The sequence below is a fragment of the Passer domesticus genome, chromosome 3 (genome assembly GCF_036417665.1).
Source record: "Passer domesticus isolate bPasDom1 chromosome 3, bPasDom1.hap1, whole genome shotgun sequence".
Lineage (NCBI taxonomy): Eukaryota > Metazoa > Chordata > Aves > Passeriformes > Passeridae > Passer > Passer domesticus.
The window spans coordinates 37,062,409-37,086,521 of record NC_087476.1 but is presented as its reverse complement, the minus strand read 5'-3'; the positions used below and the strand labels follow the sequence as shown (position 1 = coordinate 37,086,521).

The 24,113-nt window shown below is 41.4% G+C and overlaps 3 protein-coding genes across 20 annotated transcripts in view; 2 read left to right on the top strand and 1 right to left on the bottom strand.

Annotated features, from left to right (window-relative positions):
• Positions 1-12,257, top strand: part of MDN1 (midasin AAA ATPase 1) — a 92,351-nt gene extending 80,094 nt beyond the window's left edge. For both annotated transcript variants that reach the window (XM_064412642.1, XM_064412641.1), the window contains exons 90-102: positions 910-1,071; positions 1,437-1,538; positions 1,689-1,890; positions 2,380-2,550; positions 4,006-4,163; positions 5,593-5,682; positions 6,084-6,199; positions 6,826-7,000; positions 7,615-7,688; positions 7,783-7,897; positions 8,539-8,602; positions 9,797-9,939; positions 11,298-12,257. In XM_064412642.1, coding sequence (XP_064268712.1) covers positions 910-1,071; positions 1,437-1,538; positions 1,689-1,890; positions 2,380-2,550; positions 4,006-4,163; positions 5,593-5,682; positions 6,084-6,199; positions 6,826-7,000; positions 7,615-7,688; positions 7,783-7,897; positions 8,539-8,602; positions 9,797-9,939; positions 11,298-11,486 — 1,761 coding nt within the window. In that variant the 3' untranslated portion in view covers positions 11,487-12,257. The remainder of the gene's footprint in view (positions 1-909; positions 1,072-1,436; positions 1,539-1,688; positions 1,891-2,379; positions 2,551-4,005; positions 4,164-5,592; positions 5,683-6,083; positions 6,200-6,825; positions 7,001-7,614; positions 7,689-7,782; positions 7,898-8,538; positions 8,603-9,796; positions 9,940-11,297) is intronic.
• Positions 12,258-12,289: 32 nt separating this feature from the next.
• Positions 12,290-14,046, top strand: LYRM2 (LYR motif containing 2). The gene is made up of 3 exons (XM_064412665.1): positions 12,290-12,446; positions 12,581-12,721; positions 13,639-14,046. The coding sequence occupies exons 1-3, from the start codon at positions 12,318-12,320 to the stop codon at positions 13,717-13,719; spliced, it is 351 nt and encodes a 116-aa protein (XP_064268735.1). The 5' UTR covers positions 12,290-12,317; the 3' UTR covers positions 13,720-14,046.
• Positions 14,047-15,669: 1,623 nt separating this feature from the next.
• The window catches only part of ANKRD6 (ankyrin repeat domain 6), a 92,723-nt gene continuing 84,279 nt past the window's right edge, over positions 15,670-24,113 (bottom strand). For all 17 annotated transcript variants that reach the window (XM_064412652.1, XM_064412653.1, XM_064412649.1 and 14 more), the window contains 5 exons: positions 23,871-24,047; positions 21,712-21,864; positions 21,074-21,187; positions 19,013-19,355; positions 15,670-17,959 (listed from right to left, as the gene is read on the bottom strand). In XM_064412652.1, the coding sequence (XP_064268722.1) occupies positions 17,400-17,959; positions 19,013-19,355; positions 21,074-21,187; positions 21,712-21,864; positions 23,871-24,047 (1,347 nt within the window). In that variant the 3' untranslated portion in view covers positions 15,670-17,399. The remainder of the gene's footprint in view (positions 17,960-19,012; positions 19,356-21,073; positions 21,188-21,711; positions 21,865-23,870; positions 24,048-24,113) is intronic.

The following is a 24,113-nucleotide window of genomic DNA, read 5'->3' as shown; positions in this document are numbered from 1 at the left end:
TCATGCCACCTTTGTTGCCCTCTGGCCACATTTAAGGACCTTCACATCCTTCTTAACTTGTGGGGCCCAGACCTGCACACAGCACTCAGGTGAGGCTGCACCAAAGCTGAATACAGTGGATTGGATTCACCACCTCTTGACCAGCTGGTGTTGCTGTGTTTGATGCACCCCAGGAAGGGGATTGCCCTCAGGGCTGCCAGGGCTCAGTGCTCACTCACACTGAGCCTGATGTGGGCCAGCATCCCCAGATCCCTTTGCAGGGCTGCTCTCCAACCACCCTTCTTCCCAGTCTGTTCTTGAGCCCAGTGTTACTCTGTCCTAGGTGCAGAATCCAGCATTTGGACCTGTTAAGTTTCATCCCCTTAATCATGGTCCAGTGCTCCAATCAATCTAAATCCCTTTGCAAGGGACCTTTTATCCTCCAAGAGAGCCCACAGCACCTCCCAGTTTGGTATCATCAGCAAATTTGCTAATGGTGCATTGAACTCCTGAATCCAGCTTATTGATAAATACATTGAACAGGACTAGTCCTGGAGCTGAGCCCTGAGGAACAGCACTGGTGCCTGTCACCAGATGAAGCCCCATTCACTACAACTATTTTAGCCCTGGAATCCACCCAGCACACTGTGAATCCACTCATCCCACAGCTGAATAACTTGTCCAAAAGGATGCTGTGAGGGACACTATCAAAAGCCTTACTAAAAATCCAGAAAAACAACATCCACTGCCTTCCCTTCATCTGCTAGGCTGGTGACCTTGTCACAGAAGGGGTATCCAGTGAAACAGGCCTTTCCCTTTGTTAAGCCATCCTGACTGTGTCTTTTAATTGTATTTGTCTTTAAGTGCCTTTCAATAACACACAGTTCTCAATGTTTTTTAGAATGTTAAAATAATTTGATGTTATTTCAGGAAGAGGAGGACAAAGATAATTCAGAGATGGATGAAGAGATCCCTGAGGCTGAAGAAAGAAAGGAGCATGAAACACAAGGGCAGACTGGGCAAGAAAATCTGCAGAGTGACAGTGCTGTTGAGCTGGCTGGAGAGGCTTCAGAAAGAGACCAGTCTAAAGAGGTAAATTATGTGGAAGTGTAAGAGTTATAAATGCTAAATTTCTGAATATGTTTTCAAGTTGAAATCGGAATTGCTGCCATAGTTTTTAAGAACGGTCTATAAGACCTTAGTTTATACCAGTTATAAATTCACTGAAAAAAACCTTAAAGACTATGTAGACACCCTATATTTTCACTGCTATAAAGGTAAGTTTAGGGTAATTGTTGGACTGTAGAAGTCTGCTCTCCATAAGAATTATACTTCCAGTTGTGAGCCATTGGTCATTCAGAACAGAATGTAGGAATGCATTGCAGTTTAACATCTGGAGTTTGTTTACAGTAGTTTCTATTTTGGTTGCACTAGAAATTTATTTTTTTTTCTTTCAGGAAAGTGGAACTGGAGCTTCAAGTGCAAATCAGTCAGAAGGCCACGAATCCACACGCATGGCCCGGATGGCTTCTCAGAAACAAAGCATAAAAAATACACAGGTTCATTTATTCTTTTAAATTTTTGTTTAAATGTCTTAATATTAACCAGCAAATAGGCAGGACTCAGTTTCTCCTTGTCAGAGCACAGTTCTCATTAGTTGTGGGTTACACCTCTCTTGAAGTTCATGTTGTTAATTTGGTCCTTTTCAGAGTTTCAAGAGGAAACCTGGCCAGGCAGACAACGAGCGCTCGATGGGAGATCACAATGAGCGCGTCCACAAGCGCCTGAGAACCATGGAATCCAGCAGTGAAACAAAGCAGGATGCAACGCAGCCTAAACAAAATGTGGAGGAGGCTGATGCATTTGAACATATTAAACAAGGCTCTGAACACTATGATGCACAGACATATGGTACAGTGGTATTTCCGGGGGTAAAGAGTTGCCATTGCAGAATCAAATCCTGAATCAAATCCTGAAACAGCAAATCCTGGTGTTTGCTGTAGTTTTCCCTGTTTGCTTTTTAAAGTTATGTTTAACAATCATTGCTTTGGTTAAAGGTGCCCCACACCATTTCACTACAATAAATGCTACTCTTTGGCAGTCAGGCTCAAATTAACAATAACACTTCTGAAAATAACTGATTTTGACTTTTAAAAAATGGAGTTTATCTTAATATTTTTACAATCTATTCTCTTCAAATCGTACTTCAGCTAATAAAGGCAGTAGCTTACTGACATGACACGGCAGAGTGAAAGATAAATCAGGGGTTTGAGCCTCAGATCTCTTGTAAGTTCACTGAAAGTGATACACAATTGCCCCAGAATGCCACTTTTTTTTTTTTTTTTTAACTTGACTACTTCTCCTTCCACTTTGCTCTTCACAAGTATTGTCTTTGTGCAGATGTAGCTAGCAAGGAGCAAGAGAAGCCTATTATGCCTCCTGAAGAAAAGGAAGAAGGAGACTTCGAAGATGCAGCAATGGAAACAGAAATGCAGGATGAGGATCTCAAAGCAGTAGACACTGAAGAGCTGAAGCCAGAAAAAAAGAAGTCTACTGCCACTAAACCTTCTGGTATATTAACTTGTAAAGCATTCTAAATGCATGCTGATATGGATCTTTAGACGTATCTGTAGGTACTTAGATTTGCATGTAGTGGATGTGTTTCATAAGGCTAAATGCCTGCTCTAAATTGATTCCTCTGCAGCAGTACTCTTACTTCTGCCCAGTAACCAGCATTAGCCTTTGCTAAACTGATTTAGTGACAGAGGGGTTTGCTGCTTTCTTTCAAGTTAATGGTCTCTAATCTTTATCCACCACTTTGAAGAAATAAAAAGCAAACACTTCCCTGCTGTTCAACACAGTGCCAATTCACTTAATTAATTGGCACTTAACAAGGCATTCCAGTGTCACCACCATCAGCACCACATAACTTGACTGCTTTATGCTTAACTTCTGGGGAAAAAAAAAAAAACAAACAAAAAAAAAAACAAAAAACCCCAGCAAGAAGTAGAGGAGCTGGTCTAAACGACATCTCATGAGGTAGCACCAAACTCTCACTACCTTCTTTCTTAAGTGGGAACAAAACTGAGCAGCTAACAGAATTAGTTGGTAGACAAGATAGGTCTGACATGTCAGCCACACATCCCCCCCACCTCCTTCCAAAGAAAAAATAAACTAGGTAGAAGGATCTCTTGCCAATTGCAATAGAAATTGTAATTTTGATGAATCTAAGTAAATGATACCATAACTTGGAATTTTGAAATGTTTTCTTCTTGAACAGCACAAAGCATGGCTGGAGAGGAGAGACGAGTTTTACAAGCTTACATTCTTGCCTCCCACTCCCTTGAGCTTTAATCACTTAGATCTCTTGCTAGACTCTTTATTTATGGTACAGGTGTGCATGTAATCAGTCTACTTGTTTTTCCACATGATTCTCTAACTGTATGTTCTGAAAAACTAGTCTTTGAAAGATGTCCTACAATGTTATTCTTTTTCTCCTTTAGAATAACTATTAAGAAATTAGTTGTTAAATAGCATAGTAGAGTAGAAACAGTAATAAAACAAACTCTCTAGTCCATTCCTTTATTTGTAAATTGAATTTTGATGTCTAGAAAACTGCCCTGTTAAAAAATCAGAGTAAAAGATAAGCAAAGATTGTCATTTTTTCATGATGATTTTCTGACTTCTCATGACTTTATACCTCCTATCATTCTGTTATGGATGCTATGAGAGTCAGTAAATGTACTTCACCAGTCGAACTGACAGGTGTTAAATATCTGTTAACTATTACTTTGTTTGGCAAGAAGTTTACAAGACAGAAAAACAATTTGACTAGGAAGTGCATGGTTTTCTGTTCCAGTGAGCTGCAAGATATGTTCATCCCATTCCTAGAATTAAATGTCTTAAAATTTGGAATGTCTGCTGCAGTACAAAGCAAAAGAGGTGCTCTGTGAAAGAGTCAAGATACATATTGCCTCTTGTATTATGTGTGACCCATGAAGTCAGTAATTAGTTTTGTGGTTGCAGGACCAGGTGATGTGGAGCCAGAGCTCCAGACTTTTGACTCGGAGGATGTCAATGACTCTGCACCAGAAAAACTACTACAGGTGGCTGAAGAGAAGCCAGAGAGAAGCAGGGACTCGACCATACACACAGCCCACCAGTTTCTGATGGACATTCCCCAGGTAGGATACCCAGTTTATTTTCTTTCAGCTACAGCAGGAGAAAGAGATGGGGGTTTACTTGACCTGTGTTCAGAATTACTTTTTTTCAGCCAATTTAGTCATTATACATTAATATAGTACTTCTTTATAACAGCTGATTGTAGGTATTGTAGAACCTTTTTGAGCTTTTATTAATGTCTCAATTAAAAAAAAATACATGGCCTAGAAGATCGTAGAGTTTCCTGTAACACGGTTTTCCAGTGCAAACATCTGTGCAAAAGCACATTTTATAAAGACCTATGGCACAGAAGCAGTTGGTGGTGGATAATCAGTTCATAAATAAAAATATTTTCAGTGTCTTCACTCTTACAGTATTGTGTCCTAAGTGCATACTTGCAGGGTGCTTTTTTACTGTTTCTATGCATAACACAGAAAGGATTGTGTGCCAGCTGCACTGGGTATTTCTATCTTAATGCCAAGTGTTGCAGTTTTTTGGAAAAAGGCTGCTGAATGCAAGTGTTCTCCTGTTGTCAGAATAGTTGTGGCTTTGAGCTTTGTAGGTTTTTTCCAACTGGCCCACAAAATGTGGAACAGGAGAGGGAGCTCTTGCAGCACCATTTAAAGGGGAAGGGAGAGAGGCAGTTGGGGGGAAAGTGCAGCTTCTCACCTTTCAGCAGAAGGAAGAAGAGAGAAATCCCCTCCATGTCTGTTCTTTTTCCCTTCCTTAAATATGCAGCAGGTGACCAGTGGGACAGCTGCTGCTTCTTGAGGAATGAGAAGTTACTGGGACTATTGACTCTGGAGTCATGGGCTTATTTTCCTTAGTCTGTAAGCCTGCAGGTTATGCAAAGCATGTTTGGCCAAACTGGGGGTTTGTAAGTCAGGGACAGAGGATATCACTGAAAGCACAGTGAGACTAAAAGTGTTACAAACCTTGGGTGTCCTTTAACAGAATGGCTTATCAAATATTTGGTGCCAGGTGATGAGGATGATGTCATTCAATCTTCAAGTGGTTGGAATGAAGCTTGTATAAAAATATAACTAATTGAAGTATACTATGTTTTCAAAGATACTAGTTAGGTGTAGTGTTCAGTAGTTTGGTCTCCATTATACTGTCAATAAATATGGTGTTTGTCAAGATCATTTCACTGATTTATATTGAAATTCTATATGTTATTGTATTCATTGTCATTATCACAGATGTTCCTAGCTTTGTTTCTGTATTGATTAAATCACACATGGAGATATTTGTGGGGAGGTATTTATCCTTCATGTACATAGAAGCTATTAAAAACATGGAGATTTAGAATCTTCTTTTAGGTATTCGGGTATTTTTTTGTTTATAAGAATGCAATGCATTTTACTTTCTTTATTGTTTGCTATACTTTGGGGATCACCAGGTGTGTAAAATGATTTTTCTGTCTCATAAAATTCATAACTTCACTTCTAGCACATCATTAGAGATCCTGAAGAGCTAAGAAAGGAACTTGAAAGGCAATTGGAAGCTTGGCAGACACAACAGCCTGGAACTCCAGAGGAGGTTCGTGACCTCATTTCAATATAAAACTGTCATAAGAATCCTTCATTGCATAATGTCATCTTCTTTTACTGCTCAAACATTGAGGAATCCAAGTAGGCTGGAATTTTAAATTATCAAAATCACATGATATAGATACTATTTTGTTGTTACGTTTACCTTACTTTGAAAAACATACTACATTATTCTACTACATTATTATAAACATACTACTTTTAAGAAGCAGGATGCTGCTTCAGATCTTGTTTTGAACATAAATGCAGATTGTCATGTGAGGCACCCTCAGGTTTAGCTGGTTACTGCCTTCCCCTTTGTGCACTGAGGTTTGGTTTCTTTCTTCAGACAGGGCTCCCCATCTTGTTTTGTTTTTTCATAATTCACTTTAATTTCTTTGTGTGATGTAGGAGAAGGAAGCAGCACAGCTGTGGCAGAAGTATTTAGTACTGACAGCTCCTCTATCACAGCAGCTTTGTGAACAGCTGCGACTCATCCTGGAGCCCACTCAGGCCGCCAAGCTGAAGTATGTTGGGTCTTTCTGAGGCTTCTGATTTCTTTAAACTTGTGGGTTTGGGGAGCTTTAACCTCTGTAAAATTGCAGCTTTATGTCATTTTTGCATTACAGTAATTACTCCTGTTTGCAAATGCCTTCAATTTCCTTGTACAGTAACATTAGGTTATTTTATTAAATGCAAACATGATACAGTAGTTGGCACCCGTCCTGAGGATATTGCCTCCTACTTTTTTTTTTCTCCTGTGCAACAGATGATTAATGAACTTCACCATTTGACGTTAAATCAAAGATTATGTTAAATGTCAAAATGTTTTACGTTGTTTATAACATTAAATGATTATTTTTTAAAGAAATATAGACTTGTTTCATACTGGTAGATTGTAAATTCAAGGTCTGCCTATCATTTTAGGTACCTAGATATAAACTTCTTTCAAAACCACTGAATATCCATCTTACATCAAAAATGTGGAGGATATTTTTATCTATAATGAAATCTCAGTATTAAAACTAGTAATATTGGATTTGTTGTATTTTTTAAAAAATTATTTGGTGTATATGCTGCATAGGCCATGGATTTCCAGAATGAGATATTTGCTGATAGCCCCTGTCACTATGTCTCTTTCCTCAACTTTCAGAGGAGACTACAGGACTGGGAAGAGGCTGAACATGCGCAAAGTGATCCCCTACATTGCCAGCCAGTTCCGAAAGGACAAGATCTGGCTGCGAAGGACCAAGCCCAGTAAACGACAGTACCAGATTTGCCTGGCTATTGATGATTCCTCTAGTATGATTGACAATCACTCTAAGCAGGTAAAATAAAACTTTGGGAGCAGTATGGAGAAACCACCTGTCATTGATGTGGAGTTGCTGACTTGTTTCATACAGGGCTGGTGGCTGCTGGAAAGTCTGATGATTCCAGAGCACCTGTTTTTCCAGTCCATGTGCCTGGACTCTTGTCACTTCATGCCTAAGAGAATTATTAACGTAAGATCAGTGACAACTAGCTGGAAGGATGAGCTCTTAAGTTTGTTAGAGGTGTACATATCCACAGTAAAACTACTTTTTGTGGCCTACAAAAGGCTGAAACTTCCTTATCTGGCAGTTCATTGGAGCACTAAATATCCACTCATCATAGCCCACTTGTGGGGTTTTTATTAATTAAAATGGTGTGTTTCCTTCTGAACAGTTACTTATTTATTTCATTAGCTTACCTCAAGTGGTGTCTCTAAATCAATCAGCTGAAGCCCTCAAGCAGAACTAGTGTATCTTTATTGCACTGACTGTCTTACCATATGATAGGCAATCTCTTCAATTATCTTTCTGGATGATGAAAAATAATTTCAGTAAAATTCTTCATATTTAATACTGGGCTTTGAGTAAAACATTGACTGTAGTATTTTTGATGCAACTTTCTTCTTTAATAGCTTGCATATGAATCCCTGGCAGTTATTGGAAATGCTCTGACTCTTCTAGAAGTGGGACAAATTGCTGTGTGTAGGTGAGTTTATTTGAAATCCTGACTTTTCTTCAGTACTTCAGAGCAGAATGTAAATACCAGTTTCATTGTTGTAATTTTCTCTCTTTTTCTGAAGCTTTGGAGAGACTGTTCAGCTGCTGCACCCGTTCCATGAGCAGTTCAGTGACCAGTCAGGGACACGGATATTGCGTCTCTGCAAGTTTCAGCAGAAGAAAACAAAAATAGCCCAGGTACACAAGAATGCCTCTAGGGCAACTGGTTTACCAATTTTCTCCAGACAAGATATCAGCAGCTTCATGGTTTCATGATCACTTTGTAACACTAGTTTTTTGTATTTGAGAGTCTGATAGCAGGTTAGATAACAAACAAATGAAATGGTCATAATTTTGTAACAGGAACAGTGTTTTCTCACATTTAGTTCTGATGTATACCTCTTTTGGGCATTCACTTTTCTCTGTTTTGAGTCTTAAAAAGTATTTTGGGTACATCTGATGGTCTTAATTTTAATGGGGATTATGAGACTAGATACTTCTGTTTCAAACTGAAGCCAAAGAAGTTCAACCTAGAAATATGATGTATATTTTCAATTATGCCATTAATCTCATTAGCAGTGCACTGTGTTGATGGCTTTGCTAGTATTGGGAAAAAAAAATAATTCTGTTTGAAAGCTCTGAAGATTCTTTAGTTCAAAAGTACTTAATAAATTTAAAGCAGGAGTTAATACAGGAAAATGCTAAGAACTGTATCGGTGTTAGGTGGTCAGACTATCTTAGCATTTAAAATAGAGAAAGGTGTTCTTTAGAAATGTTTTCAGTTTTAAGTTTATTATTTTTATTATGAGATAACTTGATTTTTCTTATTTCCTCTGCAGTTTCTAGAATCATCAGCAAATATGTTTGCTGCAGCACAGCAGTTGTCTCAAAATATTAATCCGGGTGAGTTTTTTGTGTTACTGTGCTTGTTGCCATGGCTGCAGAATGCTCACTACTGAAGTAGGATCCTGCCAGGAAGACTCCTAGGACTGAAACATCACTTGCATTAGGGCTTTGGGTTGTGCTTTGTCAAAAGCAATGTTTGGTTGAAATTTAGCTCAAAACCCAGGCAACACCTATATTTGTCAAGAATTCACTAAAGTTTTGTGTAGTGCTTCTTAAAAAGGCACGCCTCATCCTTTACCTCCTGATTGCAGACTGTGTTAAGGCATAGACAGTGCCAGCTTGGAGCATTGTCCAGCTTCCTAAGGACCCTGACTCTCTAGACACTTCTGCTCCTGCTTGTAAGCTTGAGTTCTCCAGGTATCCAGAAGCACACTGCTCTGAGGAGGGAATCTGCCTCCTACCTGCCTTTCACTGTCCTGCAACTTTAGGTTACAAGTTGCTTGAATTTCAAGGAATAGCTGAAAGAGCTCTTGCCTCGTGTCTGCCCCATAGTTAGTCTAAAAGATTGCTTTGTGATAGTTAAAAGCTTGTCATTGTGGCAGCTGTATTTTTAATAAGTTCTTGTTGTTGAAATACTCCAAGAACTGGACAGTCTGGGATTTATAATCCACAGCTGCTTTGCCACAAGGTGGCCAGAGTGTCACAATATTCTGAGGGGGAGCAGCATCCAGTTCTGTTAAACTAGGTGGGGATGCAGCAGCAATCAGCTCCTTAGGATTGGGGAGCTGGCAAGAGAAAAGGCTGTGGATCCATCACCTCTTTCTGTAAAAGGACAAAGCCTTGTCACATTTGGGGCCTGTCTGCAGAAGTGTGTTCTGCATCCCCCTGTAACAATCAGAGCTTGCATTCCTGACTGTAATTACTGTGCTTTTAAGTGAAATTAAATAAATAACTTAGAAAGTACCTCTAGAGGGATGTATCTGAATCTAGGGGCAACTTGGGTCAGGTAACATGTCTCCAGAAATGTTTGGTGCTGAGGAATCCAGCATGGGTGCTATGTCTGATGTTTCAGGAGGTTTACTTCAGACTCATTGGACTGACTTGACAGAATTCTATTAGATTAAGAGTTAATTTCCTTAGGAATACTCCTTTTTCCATTATAACCACAGGCCAAACAGCACATTAGGGATTTTTGCCTTTTGAACGTTTTACTCTGAACTTACTGGAATTTTAAATGTTCTTTGTGCTCAGAAACAGCGCAGCTGCTTTTGATTGTATCTGATGGAAGAGGCCTTTTCTTGGAAGGCAAGGAACGGGTGACAGCAGCAGTTCAAGCAGCTCGGAGTGCCAATATCTTTGTTATTTTCGTAGTGTTGGACAACCCTAATTCCCGGGTAAGTGAACAAGGGAGAAGTATTCAACTGCAGTGAATGAGAAACCGATACAAATCTTTTTCTTGTCTTTTATAGTGCCATACAGCTGCCTTATCTTTTGTAGAGGTCAGAGATATTGAAACCAAGTGCAGTTTTCCATGTCTGTCAGATCTACCATTTCTTCCTGCTGTGCTTTTTATCTTTTGTATTTAAAAAAAAAAAAAAAATCTCAGCTTCCATGCCACAGAAAGGCTAAGAGCTCCCATCTTCAAATGGAATGCTTGTAGCTCTTGGCCACCAGGGAAGCAGCTGGCAGGTTGACAGATTTGGAGTTTGAGAGATGCTTTGTTCCATCTCAGCTCTGATTCAGCTTGATAATTTCTGACAGCAGTCCCCAATTGACATGACAGCTGGAGCCAGTATGAGATTAAACATCAGACAGAAGGGAGTATGTGAGAGTTATTTAGTGCCTCAGTTGGGAGAGCTGAGCCCTGCATCTGGTAATGGGGGAAGAAAACTTCAGCTATCCTTGGATGGGAAGCTGAAATACTTGGGTGTGTTTCCAGAAGGCTTTGTAGTGCAGTAAGTAAGCACACAAGCCTGACAGAGAATTATGTGGTAAAGACTAATTTTGTGGTTCGTGTTTTCTTCCTGTATCTTTATTTTTGCATACAAAACTCATCTGCTATATTTAGTGTTGAAACACTAACAGTTCTGCTGACAAACAGCTGAAAGGTTCTGATGAAACCTGGCTGTAGTATCAAGTGAAAATTCTGGGTGTCTTTCATAAGCTTTTTTTTCTGAGGAAAAAAGGGTGTTTTCTGTAACCTATATTAATTTCTGAGCTGCTACACTGAGCAACTAAGAAGTTACTTTACAAGAAGCACAGCTGGAGTTTAATCTGATTCTTGTCTTTGTAGTATTTGTTGAAATACTATGAAGTTGCTAAAGAATCTTCTGTTAGAGCACTGCACAAATATGAGTTGAACTCAGCACTAAAGAGCTTACAGACTCTCTCAGGAAGGCATCAGATTAATAAAGCTAAAGTGCCAACAGTAAACTCAACTCATAAAATGCTAAGAAAAGCCAGAATTTATTTACAGAATTTGGTATTCCAGAAGCTTAAGCTTAGTCCCTTCTAGCCTGTAATTCATGGATTAGTACACTTTTATCTAAAAGGGCAAAAGAATTTAACTGATTTATGTTCAGCTTCTGATCTGATTTACCATTGAACACTTAGAGCTTTTAATCTTAAAAGTATTTTATTAACTTTTAATCTAAGGGGGAGAATTATAAGTACTTAGAAAATAGGGTAAATTCTATCAGTGATCATAGAATATGTGTGTCCTTTAGTAGTAACATCAGCACTTTTTTTACAGGATTCTATTTTGGACATTAAAGTACCTATATTCAAAGCACCTGGAGAAATGCCGGAAATCAGGTCTTACATGGAAGAATTCCCATTCCCGTTCTACATGATCCTTCGGGATGTGAACGCGCTCCCAGAAACTCTGAGCGATGCCCTCAGACAGTGGTTTGAGCTGGTGACTGCCTCCGACACTCTTTAGACCTTGTAGACAAGGCCAGGACCCGACTGCTGCTGCTGAACTGCTGAAATAGAAGAAGCTGCATTTCATGGGAGGGGTCACAAAGCTCTTCCTATCTGGGATTAATTATCCAGCGGGAGCTGCCCTGGGGCAGAGACTGTGTAAGAACAGAATGGTTTGGGCGCATCCTCCCACCTGGCTCACAGGAAATTATGCAATGGTGAGACTGCCTCCTGCTATTCCCACAAGAAACGTAAAACTCGTCTTAAATTCTCTTGTAATAATTTATTACCTTTAAAAAAAACTGTAATATTAACAGAGGTAATACTATTCCTGCTGCTCCCTCCCTGCCGTAAGTAAAACCAGTCTTGTTCCTGGGAAGGCTTTTCTGCATTAGAAGTTGAGGTGTCTCGCAAATAAAGCCTTTTTAGCATCACTCGTGTGGAGGTGCCTCTGGGAAGGAAGGAGTGGGGAGCAGGGAGGCAGATGGTTTTAATCAACCAAAAAAAAAAAAGTGCTTGAATACTTGAAACTATTCTGTGGTTTTAACACATCCTTTTTAATTATTGCCGACTTTTGCCTGACGATAGCAGCAGGGAGTTCTCTGAACCACGCCATGTGCTGACCCCTGCCTTTCCACTTTACACTGTGAAGTTTGCCCCTGTCCGCGGCAGGCGTTGGGGATGTGTCATAAATCCGGTGTCTCGGAGCACGGCCGTGATTTTTCATTGCGAAGGCTATGCATCTTGTATCGTCTGTATTAATAAAGAGAGGTACCACTCTTTGTAATTACGACGTCTGCGCCTCGAATCGGTGAGAGCCGGGGCAGCCCGAGCGCCCGTGGCCCCGGACATGGCGCCGGCCATGGCGGCCTCGGCCCCGCCCGCGCGGGGCGGGCGCGGCGGCCCCGTGGCGGGGCGGGGGCGGAGCCGCGCCATGGCCGCCGGGCGGGTCCCGCCGGGCGCGCTCAGCCTCAGGCAGGTACGGGGCACGGGGGCTCGGGCGGGCTGCACGAACGGTGGGGTTGTTTAAATGTCCCTCGGGGCAAAGGGCCGAGGGCGCGGCTCGCAGCAGTGTCCTGGGGCGGCGGGCAGACTTGCCTCTCTCCCTGCCAGTTCCTGAGGCGGCAGCAGGTCCTTCAGTTGTACCGCAAGATCCTGCGGGCCATCCGGGAGGTCCCTGCTGAGCAGGATCGCCGCTACTTAAAGGACTGGGCCAGGGAGGAATTCAAGAGAAATAAAGATGCTACAGAAGAGGTGAGGATTGGGAACTCGCAACTCTGAGGGCCTGTTCTCGGGCACGGTCGCTGCATGGCCTGTCCTGTGTCCTTTGTTTTGTAGGTGTCGCTTCCAGAGTGGTGAAAGTCCCCTGTTACCATTTCCTCATTTATGCAAAGAAATAATCCTGCATCTCTAAATATTGGCCCTCCTCTTAGCAGTAATAATGCTTCTCAAATTTCCAGAGAATAATCTGGAATTAAAAACCTGAACAACAAATACTCTGCGTACTCAAACCACAGATCAAGAAAACTGTATATATATGTTAACTAACATAAACTTAGTAATGGTTAAGCTTTTTATAGCTTTTTTTTCTTAATTTAATTTCAACTATATTCAAGCAGAATACAATCAAATGGGATGGTTAAGGATGTGAAGCAAACGTGAAATGCAGAAACCTTCACATTTCTTGTACATCTGTTGTCCTCTGCTTCCTAGTTCATTCCCTGTTCTAGGCAGCACCCCAGGAATTGGTGGCTGAATTGTGCAGACAAAGCCCAAAGCCTTAGAGCCCTTAGATAATGTTGAGAGAAACGTATACCTGCTGTGTAAAACCCATCTCCATAATGCTTGGGTGCCAGTCTCTTTACTGGCTTGCAAAGGCACAAAAAAAACATTATTAGGGGTTTGAGTCCTCTTAAAAACTGAGTTTTAAAGCAATGCCATAACCAAGTACATTGTTAAGGAACTGGAGAAAATCAATCCTTTTATTTACCTGGTTTTTAAGTGTCTCAGAGACAGCAGCGCTATGTCACATAAAGAAGTAAATGACAGTAGTGCCCAGTAAGAGCTGTATGTTACTGAACATATTTTAATGCATTGAAAGTCTGCATGCTTGTGCAAAACCCGTGCTGTGTACGGATGCACAGTTCACTACATTCCATTCTGTCTTACAGGATGCAATCAGGATGATGATTACTCAAGGCAACATGCAACTTCAGGAACTTCAGAGAACACTTAAGCTGGCAAAATCCTGATCTTCATTTTGTTGACAGTTTAATTTTTATCTATTGCAAATAGGCACAGTGTTTTTTCTACAATGTGGTTACAATGGCAGCCTTTGCTGACAACCTGGAAATGTTTGAAGGAGGAATCTATCACAGTGGGGTTTTGTTTTTTCCCCTTCCCCATCTATTTCTCAGTTTTGCTACCCTAAGAAGTGGAGATCACTTGGACACAAAGGACATTAAAGAACTGCATGGATGATGTAGCATGAGCTGCAGGAAAAGCAGAAAGCTGCAAAAATTACAGTTAAACAGATGTGTTAATGCCAGTGCAATGGAAAATAAATATATGCCAGATTATTTTGTCTGCTTTTTACTGTGGTAGCTGTAATTGGTAATATTCACAGTGACAGCTGTTCACGTACTGTACCAAAGATTTTCACCAAAATTTGTGATTGATAAAAGAATTTGGGATAAATTGGCCCAGAACAAACAAACATTAAAAAAATGTTTTGTGTGCAGATGTTGATTTTCAGTAGTAGCTGAATAAAACTTAAAAGGGGAGGTCTTTATTCATGAAAATGGGAGATTTTGGCCCCAGAGATGTTGTGCCTTCAAACTAGTATTTAAGAGTCAATATATAAAGAAGAATTACAGGTAGAAAATACTAACTGCAAAAGTTGTGGTTTGGTTATTCAAATGTTACACTGCTTCACTTCTAGTTGTTAGCTTGTAGCTGTTCTCACTTTCCTTGAGTATTTTTAAATTATATAGAATTTTTTTCTATATAATTTAAAAATTATATAGAAATACATATATTTCTATATAATTGTTCTATGTAATTTAAATTATATAGAAAATATTTTTCTATACAATTTTTTCTATATAATTTTTTCTATATAATTTATATATAGAAATATTTTTTTTCTATACAATTTAAAAATGCCTGGATGAGCTGGGGATTTTCTCCACATAATTAGACAGGCAGCAGTAGATCAGTGCTTGACTATTTTAATTTGTGATTCCAAGACAAGCAGGATCTCTTTCCTCACTGACTCTGCTACTGTAGTTCCCTTGGGGGAGAGCACCCCTGTTTCAAGGTGGTTTTCTGCAGAGTTGCTGAGCTGCAGAAACTGGCAGCAAATCTGGTAAATGGGTATCACCACTGGCACCAGGGAAGGGACAGGACAGAATTCCAGGCTACAGGAGGAATGACCCCAGTTGAGAGCAGGAGCTGTGGTTCAGATCTGTATAAAGCCTCTGAGCTTCAATCAGTCAGAGAAAAATATGTATCTAAAAATGCTTCATTAAAAATTGACATTTTATTTACATTTTCTGGTAGAATAGACTGCCAGAACATTTTTGTGTTGGGGATTTACTTTTCATGTTAAGAGAAAGTGCTGCTTACAGAGGTATTTTGACTGAGCAGCCATAACCAGTGTTGGCTGTTACCACAGCAGGCTTCCATTCCTCTTCACCCTGTGCTTGGATTTCCGTTCCTTAATCAGGAGGCTTTACCCTGTTGCCTCACCATGCCTTTCCTTTCGAGCCTGGAGCCTGCATTACCCCTGTGCCTCCCAGTTTGTACATTCCAGGTTGTGGGCATTTAATCCAGAGCCAGGACTGACAGCAGGGCCCTGGACAGATGCTGACCCCCTGAGTGCTGCTGCCCTTCATCTCCACTGCTCTGTGGGCTTGCCAAGTATAAAATTGCCAGCCTAGACTGGACTGCCTTGGACTTAAAGAGTCCAAGTACAGCCTCTGAGGGTAAGTAAATTTACCTGGAGAGAGCTAGGTAGATCACACCTGTTTATAAAGTCCTTCACAGTTTTGTAGAAGGGAGGAGTATAGAAAGGAATTAGCAGCAAATGCTTCTCTTTCTTTTACCATACACTCATTGGCGTCCAATCTTCTGCTCCCCTTTAAGAGTCAAGTGAGGGGACTGTGTCAGGTTTCTGTGGCTAGAAAATGTTACACCACACATTTCTGAGCAACACTTACTTTTAATTGCTTGGCAAAACATGAACTTCATCCAGGTGATACAAAACTTCAATAGCATGCTTCTGCATTCCTACTGTAGCTTAAACAAAACTGTAAACATCCCAAAGTATCTATATTAGACTACAGAAGTCAGAGCAAGAAAACTACTATTTCCATAGCCACAGATAGACTTCTCTTGTTGTGATAGTGCATTAATAGGAACTTTAAAAATATTGTTATATGACTTTTTTTGCTTTATACATCTGCTAAAAGACAAAAGCTTAATAACTAATTAGTGAATGGCATACTTCAACACTGTAAAGTATTTTGTATTGATTTTAGAGCTCCTTAGTACTGAAAAAAAAGTATTTTTCTCCTGGGCATAACAGTACCATCCTGTGTTGAAACTGATTTTGAACAGTTGTTCTATCATGATCTGGTAAGTAAACTTAATTTGTAGCAGAATCTGATGAAGCCTTCTCAGATGTGTAAGGAGGCAACCCTAAAGGGATGCAGATGCAATAGTTACAAGTGCACTGAGATTACTTGGAGTCTGTCAACATGGACGACACTGGTCAATGAAAGTTCTGATTTTATAACAAAACACAGTGATAAAACTTCTAAAATGTTGAGTGCTGTTTTGTGGGACCGTATGTCCTAAAACCTGTAGACTCATCAGGGCCTGGTCTCCTTTTTAGAGACAGAAGGGAAAAAACAGAGGAGGAATCATTCAGAGGAAAAAAGGTAGACAGTCTGGGCAAAGTGCCTGGAAAAAAATTCTGACTGCAAAAAATAAAATTTGAATACAGGAAGCCAAGTTTTCACTTCCTTAGATAAAGGAGTTTTTCAAGCTTCTTCAATAGTAGGCAATTTAGCCATTTCCTGCTTGAAGGAAAAAAAAATTATATAAACATTCAGCCTAAAAAACAGACCAAGTAAAATACTTGTCATCCATGCCCTAAACAAAAGTTCTCAGTCAGATTACTGGAGTAGAGCCCAAAAACAGAGTAATCACAAGGAGCTCTGCAAGCAGAACACCATTAAAAAAGGACAAATTAGATTTAGCACTTGTTTTAATAATGGAAAACCAAGAGAAAAGCGAAGTGGTAGCTGAAGCTTCTGTACCTAAGGGATGATTCACCTTAGCATCTCCCTCCACAGCTGCCTGCCCTCTCCCAGCTGGAAGCCTGCATCTGTCAGCTCCCTGGGCTTGTACCTGGAGTGGCTTCTGTAGCTTCTCTCCACTGCTTAGAGAGAGGCCCTGGGACTATCTAAAATAGGATCAATAGTCCTTCATCACAGTAGTTCTGTCAAAAACCTTCAGACATCCTGCATTTATTTCAGTACTGGTAACACAACAGGTTTACATGTGGCATATAGTACAACCCTCTAGTCTGTGTCCTGTGTGGAAGTAAGGGAATTCCCTTTTCAGAAAGCAGTTTTGGTTACTAATGCAGTTTGGTTTCAAGCAGCATCTGGAAACTTGAGAGTGCAATATTGACAGACTCTTGGAAATAACAAAGAAAGGATCTAATCTGCAGCATCTCTTTGTTATCAATATAGTTTGCATATGAACTCTCCTCAGTTATGGAGTTTCCAAAGCTATTTCTACTCCTGAAATAGAGTGTTGTGTTTGGATGAAACAGGCACTACAAATACCTATCAATATTCCAAATTCCCATACAGCAGGCTCCAACATGAGTCCTGTTGTTTGATTAGCTGCCTGGCACGTGCTAGCTCTCTTTCTGCACCTTAGTCCTTAATTTGCTCAGCTCCTCCTCTAAGCATTTGATGTGCTCCTTGAGCGCAGCTTTGTCCTGCTGCGCCCTCTGGTTCGCTTGGCACCGGGCTTCTTCTATCTTCCGCTCGTACCACTTCTCCATCTGCGTGGAAACGGCCTCGAAGAAGTACTGGGTTATCTCCAGGGCCTGGGAGGTGTCTCTGAGCGGAGGCGCAGGCGGGGCCGAGGGCTGCTGCTCCTGGCCCTGCTGTGCCCCGGCGTGGTGCAGAGCTTTGTGCCTCGACTGCCCACTTTTGCTGGACTTTTTCGTCTGAGTTCCTTTGTCGATGAAGTAGCTGCTCTGTGGTTCAGTCTTTGCAGGTTCAGTCACTGGCTGCAAAGCAGCTTGAACTTTAACGTGTCTTAATTTGGAGCCCGAAAGCTCGGAGGAGGGCAGCTCCTGCTGGAACCTGTGGAATGTGCTGGCACTCACAGCTTTGTCCTTTGGCCTGACATCTTGAGCAGGGGCAGAAGAAGAAACTGGTGCACCAGCCACTACCTGTTGCTCTGTACCTACAGAACAAATTATAGACAATATATTAAGAAAAGCTTTGGCCAGTTATTTTAGCACTCAGAAGACCTCATTGTCTGATGAAAGATGGGGTTTTGTGTGTACCTTGTACAGGCTTATAGTAGCTTATCACATCTTCACAGTCAGGTGATGTAATAGAAAGTCATTAAAGGAGAAAAGTTGGCCCAGGCAGAGAGGAGCTGCACTGCAGCTGTGGGGCTAGAGATGTACAGCAGGCAAAGGACATAAATATCAGCCAAAAATTCTTCACTGTGAGGCACTGGCACAGGTTACCCAGAGAAGCTGTGGTTGCCCCATCCTCAGAAGTGTGCAAGGCCAGGCTGGATGTGGCTCTGAGCAACCTGGTACAGTGGAAAGTGTCCCTACCCATGGCAGGGGGCTTGGAACAAGATGATCTTTAGGGTCCCTTCCAATCCAAACCTGTGACTTCATCAGAAGGACATGTAACAACTATCAGTCTGTATTTCCAAAGTAGGTTATGTCTGCTGATATTTATGAATTCCCTGCTTCTACAAAACTTGAAGTCCCAGTAATTTTGGAAAGATCACACATTTCTATGCTTTTGAACTGCAGAATAGCTCACACTCAAGCACCACAAGATCTCATATGACTTTCTATTTGATGGGGCATCCATGCCTATTGATGCTTAGTGTTTAGGGGACATATAGAATTGTATGTTACAACTGTATTTTACAGAAGCCAGGGCTCAGATAGCATTCTCCTTGGCTGTGGACACCTGGCCATTCTGCACATTTCTTTTTTTTTTTCCTTCAAAAGCTTCCAGGGCCAAGAGTTATTCAAAGCACCAAAGGACTTGTGCTTCAAAGACATAATAGAAGCATCAGGAACAGTCAGTGGAATTCCACCCAGCCACCTATTAAAATATTCCCAGTGGCTGCCTTGAAGTGTATTCAAATCCCAAGACATCAGGCATATGGAGGGGGGAAGCACACCACCAGAATTATATAGTTTTAATAATACAAGTGCCCCTCAGTTAATGAGCTCACCCTTGAAGGGATATGACAGCTTAGTACCTGATGGGGTTGTACCCAATGCTCCATCTTGTTTAATGCAAAAGTGTTGCCCAAAGCTTTGTTCTGGCATCTGGACTCTGCTCCTTCCCCCGTCTTCCAAGAGGCTATTTGGAAGTGTGATATAGGAATGCTGGTGGGAGCCCTCTGACTGCAGCACAGGCTGGTTGACTTTACAGTCCTTGGCACTGTTGGGGTTGTTGTCAGTATCCAGGGTCTCAGTGAGAGACTCACAAGTGGACAAAGTTGATTTTGGTCTTGATGACCTGGAATCTCCAGAAAGCTTGAGCTCCAGATTCTGAATCTTCAACAAGCACCAGGTCTTCAGCTCATCAACCAAGGAAATCTATCAGAAAGAGACTGTAAATTACATAATCCTATGATGAGATTCTATGGTTCCTGGGCTGCTGAGGACATGTGGCAGGGACAAAGACAAGCAAGCTGGGTGTCTGTGGGCTTAGACTCCCTGTTCAGATGTGCATGCTGCCACTGGGAATATTTAAAGGACTGCAGATCCAAAAAGGTTGAGAACTATGCACTAGCTCATGAAAGGCAGTCTCTTTAGTCCAAGCTACCACCTCTTAGATATGAATATGCTACTTCCAGTTCAACTCTGAGTACTCTGTCAGGGATGACTTGGTTAATCATACAGTCAGTGGTACTTTCTAAGTGCAAGGAACACAACATGGTCATTTTTTAAGAATGAAATTCAAATTAAACACTTCTAGGGGACAGCTATAAACAATTACCAACCTCTGCTTCTTTGTTCATTCAGTCATAAAGGTGAGTCCCCCATTAAATGATAAATCAGTAACAACTTTCAGATTACACAGATGCTTAGTAAGTGTCAGCTACAGATGCATTTAAATAATTTAAAATAGGAGTAGCTCTTTTCACCCTGTTCATATGGCATCACGAATTTAGGTCAGGCCCTCCTAGGCACAAGGATGCTTAGTTAGTACAGCCCAATTCTGTTTTTTCAGATGTCTCAATTAGACCCAAGTGAGCAGGAACAGCTGACATCACTTAATTCAGTTCAGGGATGTATCACTCCAGCATCTTGTGTCTTAAATGGAGATTACAAGGAGACGGAGCACAAGCCTAGATGTTCAGAAGCCAATACAATACTTACGTCTCTTATAAAATAAAAATTAAAGCTGCCTTAGTTTGGCAAGTACTCTTCTTGGGAGAAGAGTGTTTGGTGAATGTTAGACCCAAGTATCTTGATCAGTGTCCTATGCAAGGATTATCACAGCTGTCAGTCTTTTTACAGGGATTTGGAATGGTCTTACAAACCCTCATGGCATTTTCCTAGCACAAAGTGTATTTCTCAATTCTTGGAAGAATACCAATAATGAGAAAACAAACTGTATTTTAAATTCACCTGTGTGAGTGGAGAAACACAGATTTCTCATCAGGTTTTAAATGGTGAGTTTTTGAAGAAGCTGAAAGGGCAAGAGCTGGATCTCTACAGGAAGAGTTGTTCTTGTACAGCTGGTTGAACAAGCATACAAAAAAGGACTTCCCTATTGGCAGTAATACACAGCTTGGAGATGCTGCCATGTTGCTAACATCAGAGGAAAGAACTTCAGCCTTTTAATACATGGGGGGGAAACAGGTCAGATAGAGAAGAAGGGAGAGATTCCCAGGGCCCACAACCAAATGGATGAGAAGGAAAAGGAACAACACAGATCTTAGCCTTTTTAACTATTTGGATATGTTCCTGCATATGTCCTCTAATAAGCAAAAGCTGAAAGCACAACTGTGAAAAATTTAGTGCTGGGAATTTTTGCAAATCACTGTGTTAGAAAAATGGTACTTTGTTGTAGATCCCACACTAAGCATGCACCAAATTAAATTACAGCAGTGGGACTGGATTTCACGTTCCTCATTTCTAATGCAAAAACATCATAAATTTGGTTTAGTGACTAAGATGGTGGGTAGGAATAATTTGGTCTTTGAAGCTCTTTTACCTGTTTTAACAGATATGACACATCTCTGATATTTTCAGCCTGCTGGAATGAAACTCCTGAGCTGACCTATCAGGGGGGTCTCAAGCCCTACCTGCCGCTTCTCCCCCTGGCTCTTTTCCAGCTCCGTGTGCTGCTGCAGGCGGTGAAGGCACTCTGTCCTCTCTGCCGACAGGCGCTCGGCCATCAGCTTGTCCAAAACTCGGAGCTGTGGGGAAAACACTGTTCAGCTGAGATCATTGAGTTAGAAACCAAACTCCCATCTGTGAACCCTGTAAATCAAACTACAGTCATTTCTGGAAATGCTGCCAACTACAGTTAGATGTAGCTTGCAAAAAGGCTCAATCACAAAATTACCAATGAATAACTATTAAATTAAAAAGCAGTTTAGAGGATCTTGAATCTCAATGCATACTAATTCAGCAAGAGGGATTTTTACAATTATTAAATGACCAGTCATAGACCAGCCTTCTTTCCCTCTTAATGGCTCAAGCCTTTAAGATTTGTTGTCCAAAGAAGCATCAGAAGCCACTTAACATATTAAATGTGATTTTTATCAAGACCCTGGTTTGCAACATCAGTTCCCAGTGGAATGTCATGGTTCCCTGGACTTAAGTGTTAGAGTTAAGGTTTGCCTTTACAAAATAAGAAGCAAAAAATCATTATGGTGAAAATATTTAAGATATGTTTATAAATCATATAGGCAAGCAGAACTTCAGGTCATGTTCTTACCTGATGTTGAGTTTTGCTTTCCATCTGGCCCAGCTTAATATTCATTTTATCTTGTACTGTCCCAAGCTCAGCTTTTATCTCTTCCACTGTTGCCTCCAGCTGATTCTCCAGTTTATTTATCAGGGGCTCACAACGACATCCATTTATGGGTGCCTGAAAGGAGTGATGATGACACATTGACTTGCTACACCCCACCACCCTCTTAGCACACTTGGAACATTATCAAGCCTCCTTCAGTCTTGGGTTCTCCTATCCCATGTACTGTATGTCACCCTCCTGACAGTATCTTACAGCAGCTCAGCTGATGGGCTGTTAGTTGAAAAAGCACAGCTACACAGGGATTGGTTTGATGTCTAGGGACACACCCTAACACAGCAGTGTTGATTTCACTGGGGCTGCAAGCAGCACTGAGCTCAGGCCCTGTGTGCTGGCTGTGGGAATACCACATCACAGGCCTTCACCCCGTGTCTCAATGCTGTAATTCTCAGTTGTAAAAATCTGATTTGTGGATGTGTGTGGGTTGTGTGCATTTGTTTTTTACCCTAATGCCAATCATGTGTTCTGTCCTTTTTCAGTACTGGATGGCAAGGCCTCGCTGCTTCTGTTGGCCCTCACCCTCCTGGCATTCAGCTGCTGGGCACTCCTGAGCCTGCCTTTGACTCATGTGTCACCATCCCATGGCCACTCTGCAAGGGCAGCTGCACTGACCACATTTAAATCTCTCAGGGAGATGGCCACAAAAGGCTCCCTTAAGCAAGGACAGCTAAACCTCATCAGCTTCCTCTGCAGCCCAAAGGCACAAAGTGGATCCCTCAGGGGCTGTGCCAGTAGCCCAAAGCAGCTGCTCTGAATCTGTCTGCAGAGGAGCCTCCCTCTTTTCCTTAGCCCCATGGCAATGTTTCATAAATTGGGGGTTATTCCCTTGGCAGGGAAAGGTGGGTGGTTTGCTGAGTACTAAAGAAAGCTTCAGAAGTACATGTACTTCAGAAATTATGTTTGCTATTCATGGCCTCAGGGCATCAAAGAAGACAGACAAGCAAAAAAGAAAAGGAGAGAGGAGTAGCATGTATTTCAGGAAATACTGTATGGGAGTCTAGCACTATTAACCTAATCTTTGTGAACAGATGAGATTTGTATACAAGTCCTGTCTGCTTTCTGCACCTCTCTGCTCCCCAAGTCCTTCCACACCTCTCTGCTCTTTTATGCCTTTAATGTATGAAAGGTCCCCAGCCTTCCTGATGTCTGCTGTAGGATAATTCCATAGTGCCCCTGTCTGGAAATTTCTCAAATATTACATGGAGAGGTTGGAAAGCAATAAACAGCCAGTAAAACCTTAGAAGTCTGACTTGAATGATCTTCAGAATCTGCTGAAATTCTGACCTACAGGAAGGGACTGACAAAAGCGGATGGATGGATGGATGGATGGATGGATGGATGGATGGATGGATGGATGGATGGGAGAAGCTAAGGAAATGAAAGGATAGACCTTCCAAGGAGTACAAGAGGGGAATATTAAGAAAACAACAATACAGATGTTTACAGTGTCTACAGGAAAATTTAATTACTGTTTTTATGCTTTCTAATAAATGTCTACTGGTAATTAATTGTGTAACAAAGTGACTAAAATATTATTCTCCAAACTGGAATAAATGCATGGGTCCTGGTAGCTCCAGGTTTATTTCTTTACCAGTTTCTATAGAAGTCCTGCCCCCAGTAAACAGAACACCCAAAGACATGTTGCAAAACCCAGAAAGAACTGGAACAAAATCTATTGAGCTTACTCAACCTCTTGGTTTTGGTAGTAAGCTTTTGGTGCTCACACACTGCTATTCATGGAAAATTTCTTTCTCCTGTCAGAACTCCTAACGTTCCAAAATATGTAATGAAAGTTCTCATGTCATTTCCAATCACTGTTCACCCCTTATCTTTACAGAGCAAAACTACTTAAGTATGTCTTCTTTAACAGCTACAAAACCACTTTATTGTTTGCCAGACTTCAGGCCAAAATGCATCTGAAGCCCAAGAAAGGAAAACCAATCCCAAGTCATGATTTCATGTTCCTAAGAGTGCAGTTAGTGGAGCATCTTTTCTGTCTATTACCTGTGTCCCAGCTCCCCAGGCTGCTCGCAGTGTCCCCCTCTGTGAGGGCAGTGGCTCACCTGCATCACCTTCCCGTCCTTGCCTCGGTAGAGCGTGTAGAGCTGGTAGGCTCGCGCCTCGTGCGGAGGGGGCGGAGAGGAGCAGTGGTGTTTGCTTCTGCGCTTAGGCACGCTCTTCTGGGCCTGAGGGAGTGTCTGCTGATCAGCTGGGGAGATGGGGTCCGACAGTGCTGAAACCTGCATAACATACACAAAATGTTTTGCCTATATGAGCACCTTGGTAAACTATTCCTGGTGGGAATG